Source organism: Bombus vosnesenskii, unplaced genomic scaffold, assembly GCF_011952255.1.
Source record: "Bombus vosnesenskii isolate JDL3184/JDL3185 unplaced genomic scaffold, Bvos_JDL3184-5_v1.1 scf7180000013289, whole genome shotgun sequence".
Classification (NCBI taxonomy): Eukaryota; Metazoa; Arthropoda; class Insecta; order Hymenoptera; family Apidae; genus Bombus; species Bombus vosnesenskii.
In genome coordinates this window covers 1,285,027-1,310,531 of record NW_022882942.1, presented here as the reverse complement: position 1 = coordinate 1,310,531, position 25,505 = coordinate 1,285,027, and the positions used below count along the sequence as shown (strand labels likewise).

At 35.7% G+C, this 25,505-nt stretch overlaps 7 protein-coding genes across 16 annotated transcripts; 3 read left to right on the top strand and 4 right to left on the bottom strand.

Moving 5' to 3' along the window:
* The first annotated feature begins 268 nt into the window (after positions 1-268).
* Positions 269-1,883, top strand: LOC117232629 (39S ribosomal protein L40, mitochondrial). The gene is made up of 5 exons (XM_033492132.1): positions 269-409; positions 483-566; positions 633-800; positions 892-1,093; positions 1,208-1,883. The coding sequence occupies exons 1-5, from the start codon at positions 372-374 to the stop codon at positions 1,325-1,327; spliced, it is 612 nt and encodes a 203-aa protein (XP_033348023.1). The 5' UTR covers positions 269-371; the 3' UTR covers positions 1,328-1,883.
* LOC117232623 (ERAD-associated E3 ubiquitin-protein ligase HRD1B-like) lies at positions 1,404-8,300 on the bottom strand. 4 transcript variants are annotated; one of them, XM_033492124.1, is made up of 3 exons: positions 8,281-8,300; positions 2,522-2,933; positions 1,404-2,312 (listed from the first exon to the last, which is right to left on the bottom strand). In XM_033492124.1, exons 2-3 carry the CDS (start codon positions 2,923-2,925, stop codon positions 1,802-1,804), a joined length of 915 nt encoding a protein of 304 aa, XP_033348015.1. In that variant the 5' UTR covers positions 2,926-2,933; positions 8,281-8,300; the 3' UTR covers positions 1,404-1,801. The 4 variants fall into 4 exon arrangements, with proteins under 4 accessions (XP_033348015.1, XP_033348012.1, XP_033348013.1 ...); XM_033492121.1 differs by lacking the exon at positions 8,281-8,300 and adding an exon at positions 8,171-8,210; XM_033492122.1 differs by lacking the exon at positions 8,281-8,300 and adding an exon at positions 8,006-8,143.
* LOC117232632 (neuroparsin-A-like) lies at positions 3,493-7,156 on the top strand. Of its 2 annotated transcripts, none has more exons than XM_033492137.1 (4): positions 3,493-3,564; positions 5,415-5,481; positions 5,752-5,890; positions 5,988-7,156. In XM_033492137.1, the coding sequence occupies exons 2-4, from the start codon at positions 5,429-5,431 to the stop codon at positions 6,162-6,164; spliced, it is 369 nt and encodes a 122-aa protein (XP_033348028.1). In that variant the 5' UTR covers positions 3,493-3,564; positions 5,415-5,428; the 3' UTR covers positions 6,165-7,156. The 2 variants fall into 2 exon arrangements, with proteins under 2 accessions (XP_033348028.1, XP_033348027.1); XM_033492136.1 differs by lacking the exon at positions 3,493-3,564 and adding an exon at positions 3,608-3,631.
* On the top strand, positions 8,165-18,775 carry LOC117232634 (essential MCU regulator, mitochondrial). 2 transcript variants are annotated; one of them, XM_033492141.1, is made up of 4 exons: positions 8,165-8,306; positions 8,491-8,709; positions 17,912-18,223; positions 18,445-18,775. In XM_033492141.1, the coding sequence occupies exon 3, from the start codon at positions 17,941-17,943 to the stop codon at positions 18,211-18,213; it is 273 nt and encodes a 90-aa protein (XP_033348032.1). In that variant the 5' UTR covers positions 8,165-8,306; positions 8,491-8,709; positions 17,912-17,940; the 3' UTR covers positions 18,214-18,223; positions 18,445-18,775. The 2 variants fall into 2 exon arrangements, with proteins under 2 accessions (XP_033348032.1, XP_033348034.1); XM_033492143.1 differs by lacking the exons at positions 8,165-8,306; positions 8,491-8,709 and having other exon boundaries at positions 17,912-18,241.
* On the bottom strand, positions 10,013-15,603 carry LOC117232613. Its single transcript, XM_033492092.1, has 2 exons — positions 11,292-15,603; positions 10,013-10,913 (listed from the first exon to the last, which is right to left on the bottom strand). The coding sequence occupies exons 1-2, from the start codon at positions 14,838-14,840 to the stop codon at positions 10,101-10,103; spliced, it is 4,362 nt and encodes a 1,453-aa protein (XP_033347983.1). The 5' UTR covers positions 14,841-15,603; the 3' UTR covers positions 10,013-10,100.
* Positions 15,701-16,926, bottom strand: LOC117232627 (diphthine methyl ester synthase). Its single transcript, XM_033492129.1, has 4 exons — positions 16,760-16,926; positions 16,478-16,654; positions 16,066-16,390; positions 15,701-15,985 (listed from the first exon to the last, which is right to left on the bottom strand). Exons 1-4 carry the CDS (start codon positions 16,892-16,894, stop codon positions 15,798-15,800), a joined length of 825 nt encoding a protein of 274 aa, XP_033348020.1. The 5' UTR covers positions 16,895-16,926; the 3' UTR covers positions 15,701-15,797.
* LOC117232614 (protein flightless-1) lies at positions 18,772-25,425 on the bottom strand. Of its 5 annotated transcripts, none has more exons than XM_033492093.1 (23): positions 25,296-25,425; positions 24,867-25,001; positions 24,695-24,805; positions 24,317-24,555; positions 24,082-24,243; positions 23,784-24,004; positions 23,474-23,690; positions 23,124-23,365; positions 22,846-22,934; positions 22,719-22,789; positions 22,361-22,607; positions 22,049-22,234; positions 21,611-21,922; positions 21,315-21,487; positions 21,085-21,211; positions 20,828-20,950; positions 20,516-20,719; positions 20,312-20,433; positions 19,927-20,178; positions 19,674-19,800; positions 19,409-19,591; positions 19,193-19,306; positions 18,772-19,105 (listed from the first exon to the last, which is right to left on the bottom strand). In XM_033492093.1, exons 2-23 carry the CDS (start codon positions 24,927-24,929, stop codon positions 18,971-18,973), a joined length of 3,720 nt encoding a protein of 1,239 aa, XP_033347984.1. In that variant the 5' UTR covers positions 24,930-25,001; positions 25,296-25,425; the 3' UTR covers positions 18,772-18,970. The 5 variants fall into 5 exon arrangements, with proteins under 5 accessions (XP_033347984.1, XP_033347986.1, XP_033347985.1 ...); XM_033492095.1 differs by lacking the exon at positions 25,296-25,425 and adding an exon at positions 25,183-25,201; XM_033492094.1 differs by lacking the exon at positions 25,296-25,425 and adding an exon at positions 25,170-25,188.
* Between the last annotated feature and the right edge of the window lie 80 nt (positions 25,426-25,505).

The following is a 25,505-nucleotide window of genomic DNA, read 5'->3' as shown; positions in this document are numbered from 1 at the left end:
TAAAGAAAATCTGGAGAAATTTCTATCAATTTTGTTTCATGATGTAGTAATTGATTACATACACCTATGTAGATACTTACATGTATGTTTATTATCTCGTTCGTATGCTGCTTGGACAGAGTTACTATCGTTTTTAACACGATATTATTAGTAGTTATTTATTGTCATTATTAATTTATTCATAATAACGCGTGTCATTTTTTCAACAACTGTTTAAATTTATGATTTTATAACAGTTACATATCTCATTTTAGCCTGTATGAAAATCGCAAGCGTTTAAGAGGTTATATACGTGGTGCTGCAAAGTAACTCAAGATAACAAAGCACAGACTAACACAGACTAAAGCTCGAAATAATTATAGTGTATTAAAATGATTGGTGTATTAAATTTAGCAAATGCCGTTTTTAGGTATTCATTGTTGAGTGAACAATTATTTTTGTATATTTTTATTCATTTTATTCATAAAGATTTACCGATGCAGGTCCTCTTTGCATTCAGTTAGCAATTCGCGCAATATCTCCATATATATACATCCATTACAATTTCGAGCGACTGAAATTCTCTTGTAAGTATTTTTAAATTTCTTTTCTTTTTAATAAACAAATTTATTATAATATTACGTTTATTTCAGAGGAGAACCACTTAAAAAGAGGAAAAGACTCGATCCTAATGTCCTTAGAGCTAGAGAAGAAAGAAAGAAGAAGAAACTACAGAAAAAAATCCGTCAGTTAGAAAAACATACAAACCATTTGAAACCAATCTTTGAAATTGATACATTATTTCAGCAATTGCAAAAGGAGTATGCTTTATATAATGATAGCATATGTTATGTATAGGAAACAAATTTTTCTTCTTAACATAGTACTTACTCGAAAACAAATGTTTCTTAGGAAAAGAACTTGTCATTTACCAGTATCATTATCGAAAGAAGAAATAGAAAGGAGAAAATTATTAGAGAGGGAATGGTCCAGCTATAAAAAAGATCAATGGTTGAAGGATGTAAAAGTTATGAAATCTATCATGGCATCGCAAGAAATAGCATTGAAAGAATTAAAAGCTGTCTCGAAGCAACTTTACAAAAAAGCAGTCGAAGTAAGTATATGATATTATATTAAAAAATAAATTAAATATCGTACGTTTGTATTTTACCATCTAATAAAACACAGTAGAGATATAGAATAAATTTTGAAACACATTCTGTTTCAGTTTGATGATTCGTTCGTACCATATAGCGTAACAGGACCGGTATATACTCCACCGGTAAAAGATTTTGACAGTCCTGACGGAGAATATATAGAAACCACGGTTAAATATGCAGGGGAATAGCTACATAATGAGAAATATTTCGAATAAAGGATCGTAGAGCGCAAGGAAAGTAAGGCTGTTTCAAAAAACTGCGATATGAGAATATAATTCTCGTTAATTTTCGTTGTTTTTATTATTTTCGATTTATCAATTGACAAACGAAATAATACATTTGACAGAAAAATCAATTTGTAATTCAAATAGAATATAAATTTGCAGTCCTGTTAATACATTAGATCATTTATTATTTTATGTACAATTATACGACGAGAATATCTGTTTTATCAATGTTCATAGACGGACATGAATGCAATAACTGTGTTTTTTATCAATATTTAATTTATACGAATATCAAGCGGTTTAGAGGATTTGCAATATTATCAAAAGTTAATCCATCGAGTGGATGAGGTATTTAATCAGAGTGGAATTGTCATACGGAATATGTCGATTTTATCGATAGAATCATGACGATAATATTTATGACGGTTACGTTTACTATTGAGTTGATACCGATCCAAATGTTAATTCTCTTTTGCACATGGGACAGGTATTGTTGGTCTTGAGACACCGACGTAAACAACTTGCATGAAAAAGGTGGTAACAAGGTGTTATTCTCGCACTGATCATATCGCAAAGGCAAACAGGGCACACATCATCGAATTGTTTAATTTCTTTAGGCGTTGCTTTTCTATAACGATTTAATATTTCACGTTCAAGACTTAACGCAGGGGCGGATATTTGTAATAGATCTTTTAATCTTAAATAAACGTTGGAATAAGCAGCGACGAATAAAAGTTTGTAGGATGCTAGTGGCAAAAGTATTACAATAAGAGACGCAGAAACGCTAATAGTAAATGATTTCAATATCACTGGAGCGTAAAGCTCTTCAAGATTTTCAAAAGTGTCGAAACGAAGAAACTTCAAGATCGGCGGAAACATCTCAACGAAGACTTTTTCCGTTGCCAAATAATAGATCCACGTTATCATCGTGTAATTCATCGATGGTCTACAATAGCAATACATATATACATACATATATAGATATATATATATATATTTATATACACACGTGCGCGCGATACACACACGCGCACAATATGTACAGTTTCATCGAATTAATATATTCTTAATGTTTAATGCGTTCTATCATTTTCCTTTTTTCCCTACATTTTTCCTTCGATTACTATACGATATAGTTACTGACTTGTTACTCACTTGTAATGCTCAAGACCTTGCTCCAAGCCAAAGACAAGAAGCATGAATGTTAATGTTACGATAAAGGTGACGGCTTTAGTCCATTCAAACACTATTTTGGTAGCGGACATAGCTAAATGTTTAATTTTGGATCTTTCTGTGACAGTCACATAGAGCGACCAATCTTCCTTTTCGATCAATTCCTTGATATAGCTAATGCTATATGTAACAACGTTGTAAAACATCAATGTGTAAAGACACGTGATTTTCGGTTCTCTTATAAAAATACGATCAGCCAGCATTAGGAATATTATTTGATTCGTCATCATAGAGATATTCTTCATCTTAAGGAAAAGGTTCTCTATTCGATCGATCGGATCGTACAATCGTGCCAGGAGTGTGTTTAACCGATGCCAGATCATCATAGCGATACCTTTATGCAAAGAAAGTAATCGTGTTATTATTACATATGTAATTGAAAATACGGATCTGTCGTTGATTATTTATCGTTAGTTTCGCACTCGTTTGTCTATAAACTTTGAAATTCCAACTAGGCAACATAACGTTTAATCTCCTAGTGTTCTAATACGGGCATTTCATAATAAACGTTTCGTGTCGATAAAATGTCAAATTCTGATTGACTATTCGGTAATTGGTTTATTAGCGCAGCGTGACAAGTGCAAATAACGTGTCAGTGAATGACCGGCTTTGTTTTTCATAACGCTGAACCAAGAAATTTACATATTAATAGATATGTTCGTCAAGGGAATCTTTGCAAATAGGGGAAGACGTGTCTAGAAGGGTATTCACGACACGCTGGATAATTAGGACGAGAGGCAAGGATTTCGTTTGACAACTTAGATCATCCCTTGGGACGAAACGATAATAGATACATCATACATCGACTGTTAAATGAACGGCTGTGTGCCTTCTTTCCCCCCTTCCTTTTCTTGCCCTTTCTTCGCGTCCCTATAAAACAAAGCGCACTTGACTTCAATGGCACATTCAACGTCTTTCCGTCTTCGCATATTCGTGTCTTCACGTTATCACATTTTCTTATTCTGCTAAAGAGAGAATCGTCATTGTTATTTAATCTTACGCAACTAGAAACACTTGGAAGAATATCTTAGGGTCAGCATTAATTGTAAGCGCAGTGTATGCTTTTCCTAACGATCACCCGTTCGTCGTTGCATATGTAAATACGTTCTTTACATTCACTTTGTTCATTTATTTTATTCCCGTGTAGTTTTCTTTTATTATATTTTTTCTGTCATATCGGTGGCAAATTATAATCATATTTAATATGAGAAAAAAAAAAGGAAAGAAAACAGTGGAACAGAAGGAACGAAAAAAGCGCGTAAACGAGAGCGAGTTAGGAAAAGGGAAAAGCCAGAATAGCGGCACAACGACGAGGTATTAAACGAAACGACTGTATCCGAAGGCAATCGCAAGTGTAAAAGAAATTTCTGCTACGTCTCTTAATAAATTTCACGAAACCGAATTTAATACGAATATTACATGTTCGCAATTAACTTTCAGCTTGTGAATAACTCTTGTTATAAAAATGTCGTTGACGCAACTAAATGAAACTAAAATTAAGCAAACCAGAATAAAGTAAAATAGAAAGTAAAAAACTAAGATAAAATAAGTTAATTAGTTTACGTAGAATAAGGAGGCAGTAGTTAGACGAATCACGCTAAAAGACGTTTGAAAAATCCGGTTTGAATAATCCTGAAGCTTTATTTTCCAATATTCCATACGTATTTACGTATATTTTATAAAATCCGCGAAAACAACAAATTATCGTTTAATATTTAACTAAAAAGATGGCACATCAAATTATTGGTGGGTATATGCATGTATATCGAAATAATTTTCCATCTTTTTTATTTCTCGCTGTTAACAACCACGTGACTTCTATGTTGATTATTGATTTTTCCACTTTGTTATCAAAAACTGACGAAGTTAATGTTTATTCAATAAAAGTCATTTGTTCGATGTTCAAGCTCTACCATGTGCTTAACTCGTACGTACAGGCATTTGGCAGGCGCGAGTAGCAAACGAAGGGGTTTCAGCTTAAAATGGTGGCGAACGAACCACTTTGCAACAAAAACGAACATGACGTTAAGTATAGTTACAGATGGATTTGTCCGCGTATCGTTAAAGCCCGTATGACTCTTTCTCCGTATAATCTTCATCGAAGAAATGAGAAAGTATTATTATTAAAGCATTATCTCGTCAAGTTTTGTTCGATTCAAAAGTTGAACGATTGAGTTTTGGTATTTCAAGCGGTTCAATTAACGAAACGAAAGGAAAATTCCGACAAGGCAAAGTTGCTTCGACTGTTTTCATTATCGGCAATTCGATCGTTCGTCTTTCTTTTCGCCACGCTTAAGAGAAAAAAAGGGAGAAGACAAAGTTTGATTTACCATTATACGTATGTATGTATCGTAGGTTCATCTTGGTAAGGTACTTTGGAATTATTTCTTAAATCGCTCGATTATAGATATTTAATAATTTAATAAAACGATATTGTAAAAATCAAGTATTTCGTACTAATTTCGTACAAGCAGAAACAGAACAACGATGAAACTTAACAAAAGTTACGGTCAAAAAATTGGATTTTCTGTTACCTCGTTTTTATTAACGATAGATCGATGATCGTGTACTGTATTGTTCCAAGCGGACAGATAATAACGAAAAGAGATAAAGTTCGAAACTAAATTTGGCAAAAGTTTCCTCGTTTCTAAACGTTTACGTGCTCTTTCAAATGCATACGTGTTCTACACGATTTACAAATGTTATTCTTTAAATCAGTTTTAAAGCATCGATTTTATCTCTGATCGTTACGTAAACGTTTTAATCGATTCTACTTCAGCGACGTTGATCGAATTTTCTTTAAATTTTGTTTCAGATCTACGAGGCGAGATGCTTGCCGCGCAAACTATCCGCATAGCCGTGCTGCTTGCCATCGTTCTTCTGTAAGAAACTCTCTCTCTCTCTTTTTTTTTTTTAATTTATTTAGAAAACACTCGTCTATGTACTTATATACTCGTTTATGTATTTATATCTTTGCCATTACTCGTGCGCTTACTTACACACGAACAAGATATTTAGCTATTCGTGGATGAGAGTACATATATGTATGAAACGAAAGATGCTGGAACGACTCAAATTATTACTGTGCAAATTATAGTACGTTCAATGCACAATATCGTTATACGCAATAATAGAACGCTTGATTCGTCTAGGTACGATAAATGTTCCGGTTATCCTTCGGTAAGACAAAAACAAGAGATGGCCCTTTGCTCAGGATGCGGCGACTTTTGCCACAAATGCGAATATGGTGTTGTAATATCGAATGCTTGCGGGGTTCCGCAATGCGCAAAGGCAAGTGCTTGAATCGGCCGTTTGTTAATAAATCTGACGCGTTTAACAGAAACGGTTGAACCGTTAGTTACGATAAGAATCGTACTCTCTTTTCCAGGGACCCGATGAACCTTGCGGAGGACGAGGAGAACGGCTTGGTATTTGCGCCGAAGGCATGAGCTGTATATGTAACCAATGCTTCGGTTGTAGTTCGGAGAAGTTAAAATGTTCCAAAATTAAAGATCCTTGTTGGCGTGATTTTAACGTACCTGTAAGGCGGCCTGCTATCATGTAAATCGATATGATCGATGATCATTTATCGTGAATCGGACGGTCACTTACACTTACCTATCGAAGCGAACACCTGAAATATTTCTAATTCTGTAAACGTACGACGACTCAACCGGGTGGTGGTTAACATTAAGTTAAACGCACGATGGTTATACTTCGCCAATATTTCATTTACCCTTAAACACGCGCGTCGAATGATAAACCACTGTAACGATAACTACGATCGGCCTTTAGCGACAGTTCGAATCCAATTGGACAGATCTAATTTTAACGATAATTGAAAGCGATAAACGCGATCATTAGTTGCATCTACATATGTATATCTTATATGCAGTCAACAAAGGGTGGAAATGGGAAGGAGAAATGAACGCGTTACGGAGGTGTAAAATGAAAGGTGAAGAAGATGCGAACGAGAGAAAGAGAGAGAGAGGAAATACGTAGGAGAAATAGAATAGAAGAGAATAAGGAGTGAAATATCGAAAGCAAGATTACTGTAATATTATTCGCTTTGCTCTCTTTTCTTGATTTTTCTCTAGTCTGATTATTTACGTCACGCGTAAAAAAAAAAAAAAAAAAAAATAACGATTCAAATACCTTGAAACTGCAAGTTCAATTGGTCTGTAGATCAATGCGTGTACGTTATACATTGTACATTATCCCTGACAATTAAGACGATACTGTTAAGTAGGTACTATATTTTCAATTTTGCGGAATGTGAAAGAAGAAGGATGAAAGGAAGAAAGATATAGTATTAGATGCATTCGTTTTTACTTTTCATAAATATATTTTATTAATAAATTTATGTGCCATATGGCTACCGTTGAAACACGCAAGAACGTTAAGATATTACGAACGATAAAACACTTTGATTTTGAACAAAATATTTTTATATCAGACGCTGTGTAAAAAATACTAATTGTCTCGTCGATGTATCATTACCGCGTATCTTACATTTCGTAAATAAAAATGAAACGGATCATTCAATCTCGTTGATAAGTACTTGGTATGTAACGTTTAATTTCCTAATACTTTCCCGACTTTCTATCGATCTTTTCACGTCTTATTAACGTTTCCTACTATTGCTCATCGTTTCTTTCCCCTCTACCGCTGATTTACCACTTGGAAGAGAAAAAGGAATAGTCTGCTTGACCGTGCAAACGCAATGATTTATTTCGTTTAGTTAGTTATACTTAAAACATGGATCTATTATGTGTGTCCCTCACCAGCGGCTGTCGAACATGGAAAACCCTACGTTTTCCACGTTTATCTTAATGAACAATAACCCTAAGGAAAGTTTCGACTTGAAAGATGTTCGAAGGCAATTAAGGGTCTTTGCAGTAAAGTAACAAAGGCTAAATCTTAATAACGGTTCTTTAGGATTATCGCGAGTCAGAATAAGTATGACAGAGGAATGATTTATGTTTTTATGGTAAGTCCCGGAACGTAGCAACGTAGACAATTATTTAGCAACGCGAGGAAACAATATGAGATACTTGGTAATAGTAAAAAATAAGTGAATCACACGAAATAGCACTTCAGCGCCACGGGGGTCACCGGTGACCTCGGTAAGATAAATTCATTAATGATGATTATGCACCATAACGTATCTCTTGTAGGTAATATTTCAACGTTATATGTACCGCATAATAAAAAATTCATCGTGGCGCCACGGGCGATCTCCGTAAAACTAGCGTGACATTCAACGTGTTAATAACGCGAAACATATCGCACGTATAGAAAACGATGTCCAAAAACGGCGCGACAAGAACTTTCCAAGTCCACATCCAAGCAGTTTCATCGCAAAAGCAGTAAACGCGTATGTATAACCAGTTTATTTTTGCGTACCTTCAAGATTGGCATCCGCGGTACGAGTATCAAGTACCAGAAAATGCAGTGCTGTCACTGTCAATATTACCAACGATATCTCACTATCGAGGATATTCGTGTGAATTAAGACATTACTGTTAAACGGTTAAACGGTAACTAGCAGTCGATCAAATATTTTCATACCTCGTAAAATAGTATATAGTGTCAATGTCGTTGCCAACATCGTTCATACAACATCGCTGATGCTATTTCGATTGTTCCTTGATACTTACGGATCCACATTCGCTACGTACCGCTCGCTCTTGTCTCGATCTCGATAGTACGTATCCAGACATAAATACGATAATGGAACAGGTAGAGGTATCGTCGTATCTCGATAGATTCGGCAAAGACCGCGACTAAAACTTCGGCAATGTCTTAAATTTGGAAAAGAACCTTTTATAATATTGTACTACACTGATTCGCTTATTTCCATTGTGCAATCATTTCTATATTTATTACAGATTTGCGCAAGAAAACAGATATACAAAGAAATAGGAGGGAACAAGAAAGAACACATAATTTCAAGTATTATTTATTATTATTATTATTATTATAATTCCTGTACAGGAATTTCCTCTAAGAAAGAGCAGGAATATGTGACGAAATAAAATTGTAAAAGCGATGTTTCTGCTTTTCACAAAAGAAATACGAGGAACCACGAAGATAGAAGGAGTGTAAAGGTTAAGAAAATACAAGAACGTAACCGATATGTTTTTCGTATTATTTTAACAAACTTTCAATCCGCTTGGATTTCAGTTGCAGTCTTCCGTCACATCCTCTTCTTTTTAATCCACCAATCGATTTACACGTCTATCCGTTCTATCCTATTCTTTGGTAGTTATCTTTAGAAGATCCGCGTGCACAATTTTAATATATGTTTCCTGTGCTACGATATGTATGTTAACTTAGTCGAAATTCGCATCGAACAGATTTTTGGTGTAAGACATAGTACGTGGCAACATACAGCAACGTCTCTTTTGAAATAGAACGAAATCATTCAGACGCAAATTCCCGATCAGGACTATAAGCATGTAGCGAATTGCCGCAGAGTCCCACGCTCTTTTAGCGAACTCGTATTTGCGCATGTGCCTTGTTTTACATTAATTGACTCCTGAGTCTCGACTTAAACAGCATACAGTATACGACGTACGTATAGTAGTATAGCGTATAGTGTACGTTTCTTCTTCTTCTCTCTCTCTTTCTCTCTCTCTTTTGTAGCAAATAGGTACACTAATTTTTTTTTTTTTTTATTTAATATTTCACATTCACAATTTGTCCAATTTGGACATTTGGTAGAATTTTTTAGCTGTTTGATTATCATGTGGCTGGCTACCCCCAGCGGAGTACCATCTTCGTGTTTGTTAGGTTATATCCTTTGTGAGATCTGTTGGGTGTTTCCTTTTTAGTTTTCTTTCTATGCTTTATGCGTTGATCGTTTCCGCTGCCAGCCGGTTCGGGTGCGTTGCTATTCTTTCTCTGTACCTTCTTGCGCATCTGCTAATCTCCTCCTTGACCGTTGGTACTCCAAGGTCTTTCCGAATGTCCTCGTCTCTAACGTACCATGGGACGTTTACTATCGTTCTAAGAATTTTAGCTTGCATTGTCTCTATTTTGCTTATATGGCCCATTGCTGCTGTTCCCCATAGTGGTATTCAGTACGTCCAGTTTGGTTTTATGATCGTTTTGTATATTTTTCATTTATTTTCTATGCTTAATTCGGATTTTCGACTTGTCAGCCAATGCATTTGTCTCCTTGCTGTTTGTATTTTGTCCATTATTCATTTAATATGCTGTTTCCATGTGAGTTGTGTATCTATGTGGAGGTACACTAATGTGCGCAGAAAAAGGACCTGTAGAAATGATTTATACCTAATTGTCTACTTTTGATTGTTTTAGTTTCGATTAAGGATCGCGTTAATAACAAGAAACTGAAACTTCTGGATTAACGTTATGATTGCAATATCGATCGTGCTTTTCAAATTCTTTTATATCGAAACTGTTCGTTTTCACGAAATCGAGTTAACAATATGATTTTCTCTCGATACGGTATATCTGTATATGTAATTCATTCTTATTTTTTATTTGTTCTTTCTTCTTCCGCGTTTCCTACGATCTGATCGATATCTCGATGGTTGGTAGAATCGGTATATGCATCTAGAAGCAAATTATCGCTTTCGATAAGCCCATTTGTTGTTTCACGAGTCGACGATGACGTACCATGTGTTCCTTTATTTTTATCTTCAACGTTATTGGAGTCGTTGTATTGTTCGGAAGAAAACGGACTTATTTCTTTCGCCAACTTCGTATCTGCTTCGTAGAGCGATAACGTTTGCTCTTCTCTTTCGTCGATATCTGAAATTTCCTCTATAACGATAGGTCGTGGTGTATTATCGAGCGCTAATGGCTCACGAAGATCGTCAGCATCAGAATTTGAACTCGTTTCGACGAGTGGATCACTCTTGTCTTTGTCCGTTGTACGAACTTGCTCCAACACGCGTTTGCTGTGAATAATGATAGGAGACGAAGCGTTTAAAGATAATTTACTCCAATTCGATTCGTTAATAAATAAACTCAAATTTTCGAAGATATCAATACCACGAGGGGCAGTGGTCGGAGAAAGCTTATAACCGAAAAAAGGTATGTTGCGACCGATTCCTTTACATCCTCGATCTTCTGCATACATATCAGTTGGAGAAGTAAAGCGATCATCCGTTTTTTCACGGTTTACAGATTTTAAATCGTAAACGTTCATGGCGGAAGGACTTTTTGAGATTTCAACGAAAGGTAATGGTAAGGAATCGTGGAATTCTCCGGTGTGCCACAAATTGGCGATTGGTTTGCCCCTGTTTCCTTGATTTTCCAAAGATGCCGTTTCTACTTGATCCTAAAGTGGGGTAAGAAAAGCAACCTTGTCAAGATTATTATTGTAATTAGCTTAGGTTTTTTATTATCTTTAAAAATGTATTGACCGAATTGGAAGACCCCTTACTTGTTCAAAAATGAAACAAAAGTAGATGCATCTACACAAGTATACGTATGTATACATGTAATATAGGGTATACATACGTGCAATGTACATTGTAGACGCAAATCTCGATCCATAAAATATATTGGTTAATTACCTCAAAGAATGGCTTTGAAAAATTTTAATTTTAAAAGAACAAAATTCTTTCTAGTATCATAAAAGGTGCGTAAAATATCTTTCTACATATTTTAGAATAGAAAGGAAAGAAAAACGAAGGTATGGTAGTAAAATACTTGCTTCTTTTCCTCCGTCGTCTTCTCTTGCTGTTTCTCCACTTCCTCCGCTTCTACTTTCGTCTTCTTCGTTCTCATCGCCTGCTTGATTATCGTCATCGTCGACCTTTTCTCGACGAGAAGATTTTTCGATTATTGCTTCAGGTGTTAATTCTTCTATAGATGGATGAAATTTAATGATAAAGTCGTCGGTTTGATTCGTGTCATTCGTCTGATGTTTAGAAGATGACGAGGCCATCAAATCGTCCACTTCGAAAGGAATCGTTTCGGCGTCTTTTTCAGCTACCTCTGTATTATCGATAATGAAATTCTGTATTAATTCCCGTGCAATTTCTTCTTCCACGCGAAGAGACTGTTTTTCATCTTTGTTACGAACAAGCGAGCAACTCGTGTTATTAATACATTCGTTACCTTCAAACTCTTCCTTTGTATACCTTTCGGTCTCGCTTTCAATTTTAGTTTGTTGACCTGCCGGCTCGATAAAAACTTTTAGTCGATCGTTTTCCGAGGACAAAGCTTCACCGGTGTCTACTTTTTCTTCAGAAGCTAAAGTATCGTAGGAGGATAATGAAACGTTTTCACCTTCGCAAGAAGTAACATTATCATTTTCTTCTTCCGACTGATTATTAAGATTTTTCGAATCGCCCTTTTCAATCGTCGACGATATCGTTATGTCTTGTAACGAATCCAGATTTAATTCAGGTACTTTTGGTCCAGCTCCAACTTGTTCAAACGACAAAGAAAAATCACTCGAACGATCATCGAACGTTTCGCTTTCCTCTTCTCTTCTTTTCCTTGCAGTTTCTTTAGAGAGATCTCTCGATCGTGCATCGTCCTTATCGTCCATACTATTTCGTTCTTGATCCTCTTCTTGGCTGGAACTTGCAAATTTTGCTTCGCATTCTTCGGTACTATTTTTATTTTCCATCGATTCGGCCGACATTTTCGAAGAAACGCTGATACGATCGTCGATGCTACGCTGGACGTCGACGTTAGAAAATTTGCCCCTATCGTTTTCTTCCTCCTCTTTGATATTTCCAAGATCTTCTTGATAAACAGACGTTCGATTGGCAGCATTTTTTATACCACGTAAAGTATGAGCATCGATGTTCGTTGTATAGTCGACAGCACTTTCTGGATGTATATATTCTCCAAATGGATTCTTGTCTTGGCAATACTCTTCTCCAATCCCATGCTTTATCTGCTTTCTTTCGATATTCCAAGATGGGATTGGCTCGTTAAAAGGGACGCAAATCTCGTCGTTCGTACCCCCTTCGAGCTCAATTTTACAAACATCGTTATCATTGTCATTGTCAACGATATTATCGGGTATAATTACGGTGGTTACAGTTTCCGGTATTTCACTAGGGGAACCTTCGGTAAGGACGTAACAAGAAAGATCGATTCCTCCTTCTTTCGTAGAATGGTCACGCGTATCTCGATCATCGCTATTATTGCTTCCGTTAAGCACAATTTCCGAGTTGTCAGAGTCAAGGTTGCGGTCTAAACTTTTTCCAATCGGCATTTCATCTTCCATCGAGTCGATCTCGATATTGGCATCGCGATCTCTGTCATCTTCGTTGCTCGTTGGACTCTGACTTTCATCTGGATTTTTCTTCGTCCACTCGTCTCCTACGCTCGATAGCTGTCTTTCGTATACGCAGTCTGGTTTCTCCGGTTCGAAATTTTTCAAAATCGAAAATTCATTCGAACGCTCCGATGCTACGAATTCGTCATCGATATCTTTTGGAATAGTCTGAGAACAGACCAACGTATTTTCGATGCTTCTCTCGACCGCTTCTATCTCGATTAATTTCCTTTCGAGCTCGTTCGGTCGATATCGTTCCTCCTCTTCCTTTTTCTCCTCGTCCTGGTCCTGATCCTCCTCTCCCTCTTTCCCGTTCTCCAAATGTTCCAACGAATCTGCCCTCTGACAACGAGGAAGATCGATCGAATCAGGCGTTACGTTTAAGCTGTCTTTAAAAGTTTCCTCGATATCCGCCTCCCGTGGTGAATTTAAACATTGCCGGATAATTTCTACTTCTCCTAGAATTTGCTGTCTATCGATACCTTCCTCCACCGTATTCCCCGTCATAACAAGAATTCCATTTCCTTCGGACTTACTTCCACGAGGATATTTCCATGGGACCGTATCTACGTTCACATTGCCACCTTTTAAATCCTCGTCTTTGCGTTCTTTTTCAATTGTTTTCGAATCGTAATCGAAAGTCGCACCTTCGTTAGTTCCTGCTGGTTTAAGCTCTGTCTCCGATTCCAGATCCTTAGGATTCCAATTCGAATTTGTCGGATCCTCGTAATCCTGACAGCATATCGTTTGTTCGTTCGACGGAACATCCACCTCGTTTAACAAAGAGGGTAATCCGATTACATTGCTTCCCCTCTTCGTCGACTTGGATCCATCACTCGAGATCGGTGGCAATGTCAAATTACCTGTGCTATCCTTCCCGTCACATTCGTACACGTTGTTCCTTGTACATTTTACAGGATGTTGTCGCGTAACGACCGATGGAAGGACCACCGAGATCGTTCCATCATTGGTCAACTTTTTCATCGCATGCTCGAAAATTATGTTGCTCTCTGACGAATCGGATCGCGATTCCACTTCGTTGTCTTTCGATTCTCTCTCGCTCTTCTTTCCCAATCGGGAATTTAATTTGGCATCACCTCCTTTCGTATTACCAAATTTCTCTTGCAATTTTTCCTGCTCTTTTCGCTCATCTTCGATCATAGTTTTCCATTGATCCTTTAAATTTCGACAGATTCTAGCCTCTGTCGGAACAACGTCTATGTCTATATGTTCGCTCGTACAAGTGTCCTTAAAATACGCGCCATCTCTTTCGATTTGATCGGCACTTTTTTGTCGCGTCACTTTCTTCTCGTTCTTGTAACTTTTATCATCTAAAACAAATGTATAGAATTGTTCGTGATTTTCTTTAACTTCTCGACGCTTAATACGTTTTGCGAATATATTTCCGGCGGACGAAGATCGAACGAATTGATGACAAGTAACTTGACTCGAAAATCGTGGTGAACGACGATCCAAGTAACCAAGAATTGATTTCTCCGTCTCTTTACCGTTTGATTCTCTGTTCCAACCTTCTCTTCCAATTGTATTTTCATGCTTCTTCAATCCTTTCACCGTCCTATTTATAGACCAACCACTTTTATTCGTCGCCTCTCCTTTTCTCTTCGATGCCACAGCTTTTTTCGTTGCATTTCTCGATGTCGTTAGTTCCTTCACTTCCCTTATTACCATCGCTTCTTCGATCAAGTTACTGTGTTTACACCTACGAAAATAATCGTTACGATTTTCAGCATCACGAACGTTAACCAATCTATGTTTCAGTATCCTCGGAACGATTTCATCAGTACGTTCTTTATCCCTTAATTCCACCAATTCTGCGAAATGTTGGGCCGCGAATGCGTAAATGTTTCGAGGTCTTTGACGCAAAATTTCTCGTGCAAGTCCTTCAACCGCAGGAGCCAAACCTCGTGGTATTCGTGGTGCTATTATGTAGTCTATTTCCGACATTATCGTACTCGGTGTATCACTCGGTTCTCCTCGTATCTGTACTGTAATTGTTAGCTGTTACTCTTTTTATGGAAACATGTAATTGCACAAAAAAACACAACAGATACAAAGACAGAAAGACACTCGAGTTTTCGTTCGCGTCTCTCCCCCTTCTTACATTTTTCCTCAAAATCAATAAATAAATAAAAATGTTTGCGATTGGCCGATGATGAAAGATAAATTGCTCACTATTAGGGAAGATGCAAAATATAAGGAAACAGAAACACCAGAGATACCGTGATTCACGTATCGAAAGTGAATATATGATTGTAAACTTCGTACACCTGTTTATTACGCATGCACGAAATCGATCGAATACATATACATATGCTCTACGTTCTGTAGCCATGGCTATAAGATTGCCAGAATATTATTTTTCTTTAACATAAATTAACTTTCGAACAATTATGTATGTAGTTCAAGTAGTTAGGAATTTATCTTTAAGATCAGTGTTAACTTTATCGAAATTTCTCCAAAACAATTTTTATAAATAAATATCTTAATAACCTTAGCACTAAGTGAGCTATTTTCTACATAGGTATGTATATACGTACATACTTACATAAAATTGTTCGGGCATCGTTACCAATAGCATTATATATTTTCTCTTTATTTCTTTGTCTTTGTCAGATCTTTTAAATTTGTAGCCTAACATTTGTCACTATGTAAATTTTGAATATATGTAGCTAAAAAGCAGATTACTTTCACGATATTACACGCGCAACACGTTTTTATATATTATAAAATATTTATACGACTAATCGAGTCGTTTACCTTTTTTATATGTCTTAAGAATATCATCCTGTTTCAAATCTGATATGTAAGTAATTAATCGGTTTTATTATTTTGCTGTAAATTGATACAAAGCTATAAGCAACGAATAGTGCTTGTTTTCTTTTTCAACAAAGCCAAACGTTTTTATTTACACTTATATAGAGTAATAAATTCCAATTCAAGAGGATGCAAATTGATAGCAGGAATGATTAAAGAATGGAGAGGAGGGCCTAGGTCGATAGAAGCCATTTCTCCGAGAGAACAAGCAATGATGCGTTGATTGTCCCAACCTACACGAGCTAAACCCACTACGAGACTTGATTCCTCCAACACTGTAAAACAACAAATTTCATTTTCCATGGATTCGTTAGAGGCAGGATTATTTGGAAATGATACTTTTCTAGTATCTTACCTGGTTCCTCCTTGGTTTCTTCGTTTTTTTCCTCTATGATTTTTAATAATTGCGTAGCAGCTTCTGAGACACTCATAAACTGAGATGGCATATATTCTTTTTTCTTTTTAGCGATACTCTCTATCGTAGGCTCCTTTATTTTAATGTCTAATAAGCACAATGTATGTAGATCTCTCTGCCTATTTGAGATAATTTTCTCATAAAAACTATTTGGTTGCCAATCGTTGTTCCAATAAGGGATAGAAACAGTTTCTCCAAAACGATATAATTGCAAACCACAGCATCCAATTGCGGTCAAAATAGAGGAATTGTGAACAATCTTTACCTAAATCATAGAATAATAAAGACTTTTAATATCGGTTAATAAAATTCGTTTTATTAAACAAATTTTTCTAATATTTCTCTTATTTGCCTTTATATCTTTCTCCCGAGCTCGTAGTATTAGATCCGAATGTGTAGTGGCACCAAACGGATCACCTACCACCAAGAATGCAACATTTTCCTTCTCGTCCTTCGGCAATATTTCATCTGCATTACTTTCAACTAATTCTCTGTCTGCCTCCAGTATCGAACATCCGTAAAATCGTTCCTAATTTGTTGAAATATGCAATCGTTGGTCTCCTATTATCATTATTTATGTTAAACATTCAATTAATCAAGGAACCAGAGTTACCCTTGACTTTAATCTACCTACCAAATCTTTTAAGTTGGTAGACAAAATTGACGTATACGACTCTAAATAGACGCGATCGCACATTCGTATAATTTCGAGACCCTTTACAGTTATATCTGTCGAATCGCCAAGACCTAATCCAATCACATGTAACATTTTGTTCACGTCTTCCTGAATTATTTGCACGATATCGTTTAATAAAAATCAATGCTTTGTTCAAATGACCGGTATAGGGAAATGAACGAGAAAGAAAAAATCATAAACGTTTGTTGTTGATGATTTTATGTCTCAACGATTACCCAATGCAATAAGCAACAACGTGCAAAACTATCAAAGTAACTACACAGCCATAAGTAGGTAAGTATAGATGTATTACGTTATCGCTACATATCTATAAAAGCTAAGGAAGAAGCAACTGAATAAATCTATATATGTACGTGTAGGGTATTTTACATTTATCCCTATAAAAGTGGCGTCAGATTCTATATCGTCAGAGCTAGTATTATTCGCATGCGCGCCGTCTGTGCGCGGATATAATAACATCGAACTGATCGTTTAATTGCTCATTAAACTATGTGCTGCTTACAATAGTGATCGTGTTTTAATATTCATCTGTATTGATATTTAATCGAACGTGATCGAGATACACATCTAATCAAAATACAGCGTGTGTATACATATGCTTAAGAGCTTTTTAATCGTTATTGCGAGTTAGTATACCGAAGAGGCTTATTTATAGTCTGCCTAACAGGACGAGGCAGTAAACGTAAACAAAAGTTAATTGGTACTGTTGCAGTTATGTATCGGTTACCGACTAATGAAATTCGAATTTTAAAATTTTCTGTATGGTTACTGCCTCGTCTCGTTGGACCGAGTATACATTTCATTCCTATCTGTGGATTAATACTGCAATTTATGCTGCCTCCGAAATCATAACTGAGATATACCGTGTAAGTGGACGCGATATGGGAATAAAAAGAGGATGCTGCATAAAGTCCCTTTTGTCCTTGTCTTGCAAGCACATTAACGTCGTAACAACGTTCTTTTCGTTCCTATATCGTTTTTTCAGATCGCGCACGCACTGTATGTATCTAATAATCGTGTCTACGTTATTTCTTATTACTATTATTATTATGTTATTTTTACATAGTACACTTCTACCACTATTTTCAGTGCTTATATAGTATCAGTAAAATAGAAGAATGGCACTGCAACGTATACATGTTGTATTACAAACTGTCAACGATTTAAGGAAAATAAATGGGCAAATGAAATCACATTCTCGGTCAAGAACAACAACACCTTCAGGTGCTATTCGACCAGAACCAAAAAGAACACGTTTCAGTTTTTTGGGTGTTATCTGCAGTATTATGACAGGACTAGTCATAGGAGCTACTTTAAGTAAAATGATGGCTAACTATCTCGAAGAGAAAGAATTGTTCGTACCTTCGGATGATGATGACGACGATGATTAATTTATTCTCGGTACGCAAATTAATTAAGGCAGAGATTTAAAATTTCTACATCTCATGTTTTTCATATCGAGTCTCGGTCCAGACTTTTGCATGTATCCCTAAAATGTACTTTGCATAAGCAAGCTTCTCATTGTTCCTCCATAATCATGTATCATTCAGTGCTATCGTTTAATCTTTGCTTGTGAGGAAAATAGACTTCTTCCATGTCTATACATTGTTTTCTGTTTTAAGATCTATGGCAACGAAGTCTGGAAAGATATAAGATGATGTAATATGTCTGACCTTTGGGCAGCACATGTTTTACATATATAGTTGCCACGATAAATCAAATATACGCGGTGCTTTCAATTCTCTTCGAGTTTTACTTGCGCAATTTAAGTAACGTATTGTTTATTACCAATTTTTGTTGAAAGGCAAACTGATTTTGTATATATCTACATGTATGTTTAAATATATTCCTTTAAAATGCATATAGAAAATGTATATACCTAGGTGTACAGACATACAGATATTTTGTAAATATTGTTTCATTGGATTGCAAAATAAACACAATGCAAAGAAACAAGGTCTGGGTATATTTAATGGTTTCAAAAATTACAATATTCCTTGACATTAGAAAGTTACTTTTTGTGTTTATAACAACCTAATAAATTTGCATGATCAGTACTTCATTGATATTCGTTAATTTCGTTTCGAAATTTGATTCGTTGATAAACGTTATTGGGATAATAAGAGCAGGAATATATTATTGAATATTTTATTGAGGTGGTCTTTTGTGTGCACTCCAGCCATGAAAACACTTGGTGAATCTTCGAGATTCTTTTCCTTTCGCTGTTAAATACAATTTACGCGGCCTGTCTGGCTGTTTTACTCGTAAATGTTGGATGTATACCTAAAAATTATTGCAATTAAATTATTTATCTCTATTTAGGAATTTTGCAAATCGGATATTTTTACAATTCATTCAATCCATTTTTACCTGGGCAGATTTATATGCCAATTTAATTTCTACCTCTGAACATCGACTGCCTAACCATAAAAATACTTGTTCGCCATTATCAAGTATCATAATGTCGTCATCTGCTAAATCATCCTGGAACAGTATTAATTGATTATAAATCTATTATATATATTATATACATATATAACTTCGCTCTCACTAACACAAACGTAAGTTAGTAAATTTATCGTATACTTGACAAAAATCGGTGCATTTCTCGCTGATCGTGAAATATCCCTTTTCATTCGAGCATCTGAACAGTCTCGTATAATTCATGTATTCTGCATCGATATCATATGGCTTTCTTCCACCAAGAGCTACCCAAAAAAAGTTATCTGGTTCTTCTCCTTCGTTTAAAACTTGTAAACTTATCCATGGCTGTCAATTTCATTTGATAATACAGATCAGATTATAGATTTACCAGTTGAAACAAACATGGTACTGTAAATGATAAACGTACGTTATTAAACATTTCTTCGGCGATTTCTTGTATCAAACGAGCTTCCTCGATGTCTGCTTTAGAACCAATCCAGGCGTATACTATTCCCGTCTCATCGTCGTTATTGAACGGTACGTTTAAAATGTAGCTGTGGGATAAAGGCATGTACATGATTATATTTAAGTATTGGTAAAGTAAAGCAATAAAGATGAAGTAATTTTTTCAAAAAGGAACAGAAGAAAGACAGGAAAAGCCTTTATTTTAACAATCTTACCAAAATGAAGAGTTCAATAACGTAGAATCAGCCGGTATTTGTATCAGCCTGGTACATAATGCACTTCCATTACTCCTTAAGTGATAGAATTCAACCTTGTTACTACCAGAAGCTTTAGGCTGTTTACGCTTGCCATGATGAACAATAAATTTTCGTTTGAAATATGCCAGAAACTTTAAATTTTCTTGTTGTTGATGAGTTCTAACTACTTCCAAATTCTCACCAAATAAAGATTTAAACTTTTTCTGTAAACTGGAAGCAAATACCTTTCATTAATACTTTATCAGTATTATTCATGTGTTCAAATCATTTTGTCTTTTCAATTGCAATAGTAATTATTTGTGTGCAATTAATAATAATTAAAAAGACGATTTTCCTCGCGCACCTAAACGTAAATGTCAGCCATCCCATATTTCCCGCATCTCGCCCTTGCCAGAAATATACGGTACACTGATAATCCTCTTCGAATTGCTCATCACCATCTTCATTTTCTGTTGTATCTAATGGCTAAAATGGGAAAACGTATCATCAATGATAAAATAAAGGTCTGCTCAAAGTCAATTTAAAGAATGCATAAATTATTACGTACCATCCAGTAACGACATAAAAATACGTAACAATCACCACTATAAAAATGACCTAATTCTTCTTCCGGTAATCGTACAAACTTTTTTCCTTCTAAAACCAAGGCTTCCATTCCCTCTAAATCATCGTTCCATTCCGACATCAGTTGTTGAGCTTCCATAAATGACATAGGCGGTTGTCTAGGCATGAAGAGTGCGGCTAAATCCGCCTGTCGAAACAAAACTATTTTACTGGTTTTGGTAGGAGAACGGGTAGGGGGAAGGAGCTCGCGTTATTTTGCGAATCGTTCATAGTCCTCATTTTTTATTTCGCGTACCTTCGTTTCTTGTTGCTTCGCCCATTTAGTAAGGTCTGCCCCAGTTTTCGCGACTGATTCGGCAGTTCTAGTAAAGTCAACTGCTATAACTTCATCCCATCCAGAAAATTTGCATTTGAAGATCTAATTAGAGAAAAGAAAGATATCGTTATAAACTTTCTCTCTCTTTCCTTCTTCCTCACACTTTTCTCTCTTTTTCTCTTAATACAATCAACCGAATCTTCTGTATTCCTATCTCAAGTTCATCAATTTTGTACCTGCGACTCAGTTCCTTCTTGTAACCTGGTTACCATTGCGTATTCTGGTCGTTCTATCATGTTAAATAATTCTTGAGAGAGTTTAACAGCCGCTGCTCGTACTAATCTTGTAGATTTTTTGCCAAACCTATACACACACACACACACACATATAACAGTTGAAGCATGCACATTGATTAGTTCATACTGTTCAATATTTTGAGATTATATTAGAAGTTTTGAGTATGTACCAAACGTAAACATCTACGTGACAATCCAATATATAAACATTGCGATTGTTTAAAAGCGTGTTGGTTAGTTTCCCATGAGGTACTTCGACTTGTGGCAATTCTAAATATCCCATACCAAGTTGTACTTGATACAGACGTGGCGCAAGTGGTACAAAATTTGCATCCACATGTTCCTATAATGAGAAGCATTAAAACAATAGATTGGTCTGGCTGTAAATAAGATCACGTAGCGTTTGCGAGATAGATTCCTAGGCGCGTAGCCGTGCCTTAAAAACAATTCAACTCAAACAACTTACGGCAATCGGTGGCAGGTGCGAAATATCTTTGACGTTTAAACATGATAAAAAATCATCCGACTCTGTATTCATAATTTCTGTCATGATCTCTGCTTTATTCTTTCTTTCATTTTTATTGATCTTCTCAGCCATTAATCTCGCCTTTGACTTCAGTGTACTCTTCGCTTTTTTACCGTACCATATGAAGATCTTGTTGCCAGTATCTAAGACGAATACGAAACCTGGATCCAAGGAATCACAACAAACAGGGACCGGTTCTAAATGGATGGAAGCACCGGCAGCATGAACCCTATACAATCGTGTTATCGATGGCTGGTATGCGCCAACCGGATCGAAAGCAAACACATTGGACAATAATATGGAAAGGTAAAAACATACGGTAAGATATAGTCAGAAAAATAAGGTCAATAATGTAAATTCAAATTCAACAATACAAACCGTATCTTCGACTGTATAGAAACCGGACGAGGTACGACCTCCTTCGATATATGTAATGCCAGACTCGAACAACATTAGAAATTCATCCGATTCTTCGCCTTGTTCTTCCCTGATTGTACGACATTGCGCGCCCAAATAATTACGTAAATTTACTGCGTGAATTGCAGCACAAGCTCTTTTATCCAACTATAAAGTGTTATACATTGATTTGAAAAAGGTGACACATTTTCAAGAAGTGCTCTTTGCACGTTGCTATATCGTATACCGATCGATTATTTCAAACATACATTATACATATTATTATATACTCACCGTAGCTTTCTCCCCTATCCAGAAATAAATTGCCCAAACTAAAGATCCAGCTTCATCTATTTCAGTCTTTAAAACAATGTAGCAATCGCCTTCGTAGAACTTTCCATGTGCCACTTCTTCTATTTCATTGGGCAAAAAATTCTCTATTTCCCAGACAGATAAACCAGGAATCTGACCAGCATCTTCGTCGAAAAATTCGGAATAATCCAGTGGTGGTTTTTCCAAAGTTTCATCCCATCGTTTAGGTCTTGAAAGCGAAAGTAAGATAAAAAAGACAAGTAACCCGAAATTGCCGAATAATGAATCGATCTCTTATAATGCATAAAACGAATTCTTGTAATGCATATTTTCTACCTACTTCAACGATTCTGCTTTCGATTCTTCACATTCTTTGTCTTTATTTTTCTCCTTCGCTATATCTTTCATACCCTAAAGAAGAAAGAGAAAATCAATCGATTCAAATACCGCTTATTTTCGTAATATACCTTCAATATCTTGGCCTGATCTTGATCAGCTTCCTCTTGGTCTCGTCTTCTTCTCAATCTCATTTTGCGAGCTATTGGATCCTTGCTACCTGAAATATAAGAAATAAACTGTTAGATATGGTTATGAGAAATTAAACAGTGCTCATAGTGTGGTCATACATGATCAAAATAATTGAATATATAAGTTTAATATCACTTATAATTAATTACTTATGATTTCTCAGTGTAAATCACGATCTGGTGTACATATAGTATATTGTTAGTAAGAACAGACTTACCAGCAGTCTGAATAGGCGTAGGTACATTAGCGCCAGCAAGTCGCAATTGATGTTGTAGGGAAAAATCGATGTTATAAAACTCGATGCCGGAACCTTTTTGAACTTCCATTGGTTTTGGTGGCATTACTAAATTCGGATTATCTCTCAGATCAAGTTGTTCTAGATCGGTAAGAAGATGAATAGCATCTGGTACGGTAATCAACCGATTAGACGATAATATTAATTTCTTTAACGATCCGCACCTGAGGAAGGAATACGTGCATTTATGATGCTCGTGGTACTTATGAAAAGTCCTTATTACATTAATTTATTTTAAAGAAGCATTTGAAAAGGGAAGTTAATCGGTGTACCTGCATAAACCTTCGGGTATCATTTCTAAACGATTATTAGCTGCTGAAAATACTTGCAACGAAGATAGTTTGCCAATGCCTGAAGGAATACCTTCGAAATCTAACTGATTGTCGTTCAAATATAATCTCCTGAGAGTAACGATTTTACACAGAGAGGCAGGTATCGCGGACAATTTATTACGACATATATTTAATGTTTCCAATTTTGTCCAAAGTTCTGAAATAAAAATGTTACAATACATCCATCGTGCGTAGATTGGCGAGAGATATGCAGTAATCATAGAATTGATGTCCCGATAGATAAACCTACCGATTGCTGTTGACAATTCCGTTATTTGATTATCACTTAAATTCAGGCGACGTAAATTCAACAGAGAATAAAGTGCATCTGGTACCCGGGGTAAATTGTTTTGAGATAAATCAAGTTCTTGCAGATTCGTCAAGGTCTCCAAACTTGATGGAATATTGTTTAATGTCCTCTGCGTGTCGCACATCTGTAGGGCCATTAAATTCATCAAGGATGGCAATTGTCTGAGTGAAAAAAGAATAAACAATATCGTATTTGAAAACTCAACAATGGTTTGTCATATTGATCTCATTTACTATACCTTAATTGAAAGTGTCCTAATGGATTGTGATTCAGGTTTAAAGTTTGTAAATTTGCTAAGCGACGAGTTTGTGGTGGTAGTGTTTCCAACTTATTATTGCTAAGATCCAAGAATAGCAGATCAGTTAGGTGAATGAACAATGTATTAGGGATTGTTTCAATGCTGAAAAGATAATATAAGGATTATTCATAACTGACCATGCAACTGTTTAACAATTTGTACATGTAACACTTACTGATTGTGACTTAAATTTAGATTCAACAAAGATCGAGCTCTTTCCAGTCCTTCTGGTACTTCCTTTAGATTATTATGACTCAAATCCAATGTGGTTAATTCTTCTAGATGAAATAATTCTGCTGGAATGCCACTTGATTTAATATTATTGCGTCTTATGTTCAATGTACGAAGGCAACAGAGTTCCGTCAATTCTCCATACAAACGTTCCAATCTGTTCTTAACTAATGAAAGGTGTTCCTGTTTTTGGAAAAGAAAAAAATTTAATTTTTATTATTTATATTTTACTAAACTATCAATAAGAACCTCGATCATGATAGCTTCATCCTGAACTTTGTGCACACTTAAAAAATAAATGTCGATACGCAGACAGCTTTACCAGCTTCAACAATTTGCCCATTTCTTCTGGAATCTCAGTCAAGTTGGTTTCGTCCAATTTCAGCCATTGTATACCAGTCATTAACCGTACTGATTCTGGAAATTTGCCACCCTGTAAAATACAAAATTGTAACAGTTGAAAACTATATTTCTAAAAGGAAATAATTACTTACACTAAAATCGTTGCTGCTAAAATCAACTCCTCGTACAAAGGGTAATACTCCTGTATTTGCCATCCTGATCAAGTTCGAGAGGATGTTTTCGTGATTTTATAAATCCTATTTACGTTACGTTCGACGCTTGTAATTCTATATGTAACATATATGTAATACATATAACATACAGAATAATATTTAGATATAAAAATATATCTCACGCGCTCAAGTACACAAAAATTTTGTTTAAGTACAACGAACGTCGAAGATTAAACAAATAAAAATTATGCACAATTACTAAGAATAAAATATGGAAAATACTGGAAAATGTCACAATTTCTTGAACTTCCAATGTAAAGACGGTTGATATCTATTACATTTATCGATATTTCCAAAAATTGTATAATCGTTTCAGAAAATTAGCTTTGGATACTAAATAATACGAACATCGTTTATACGTTCATCGAAATACTGTTGGTGACATGACATGAACAAAATACTGAATTTCTATCGAAAAGATCCAATGCAATGACTAATGACATACAGTTTTATTTAATAGCGTATGAAACGAACGAGAAAGAGAGAGAGAAAGAGAGAGAGAGAGAGAGAGAGAGAGAGAAAGTTAGAAACGAAAGGACAAATTAATCTTTTATATCT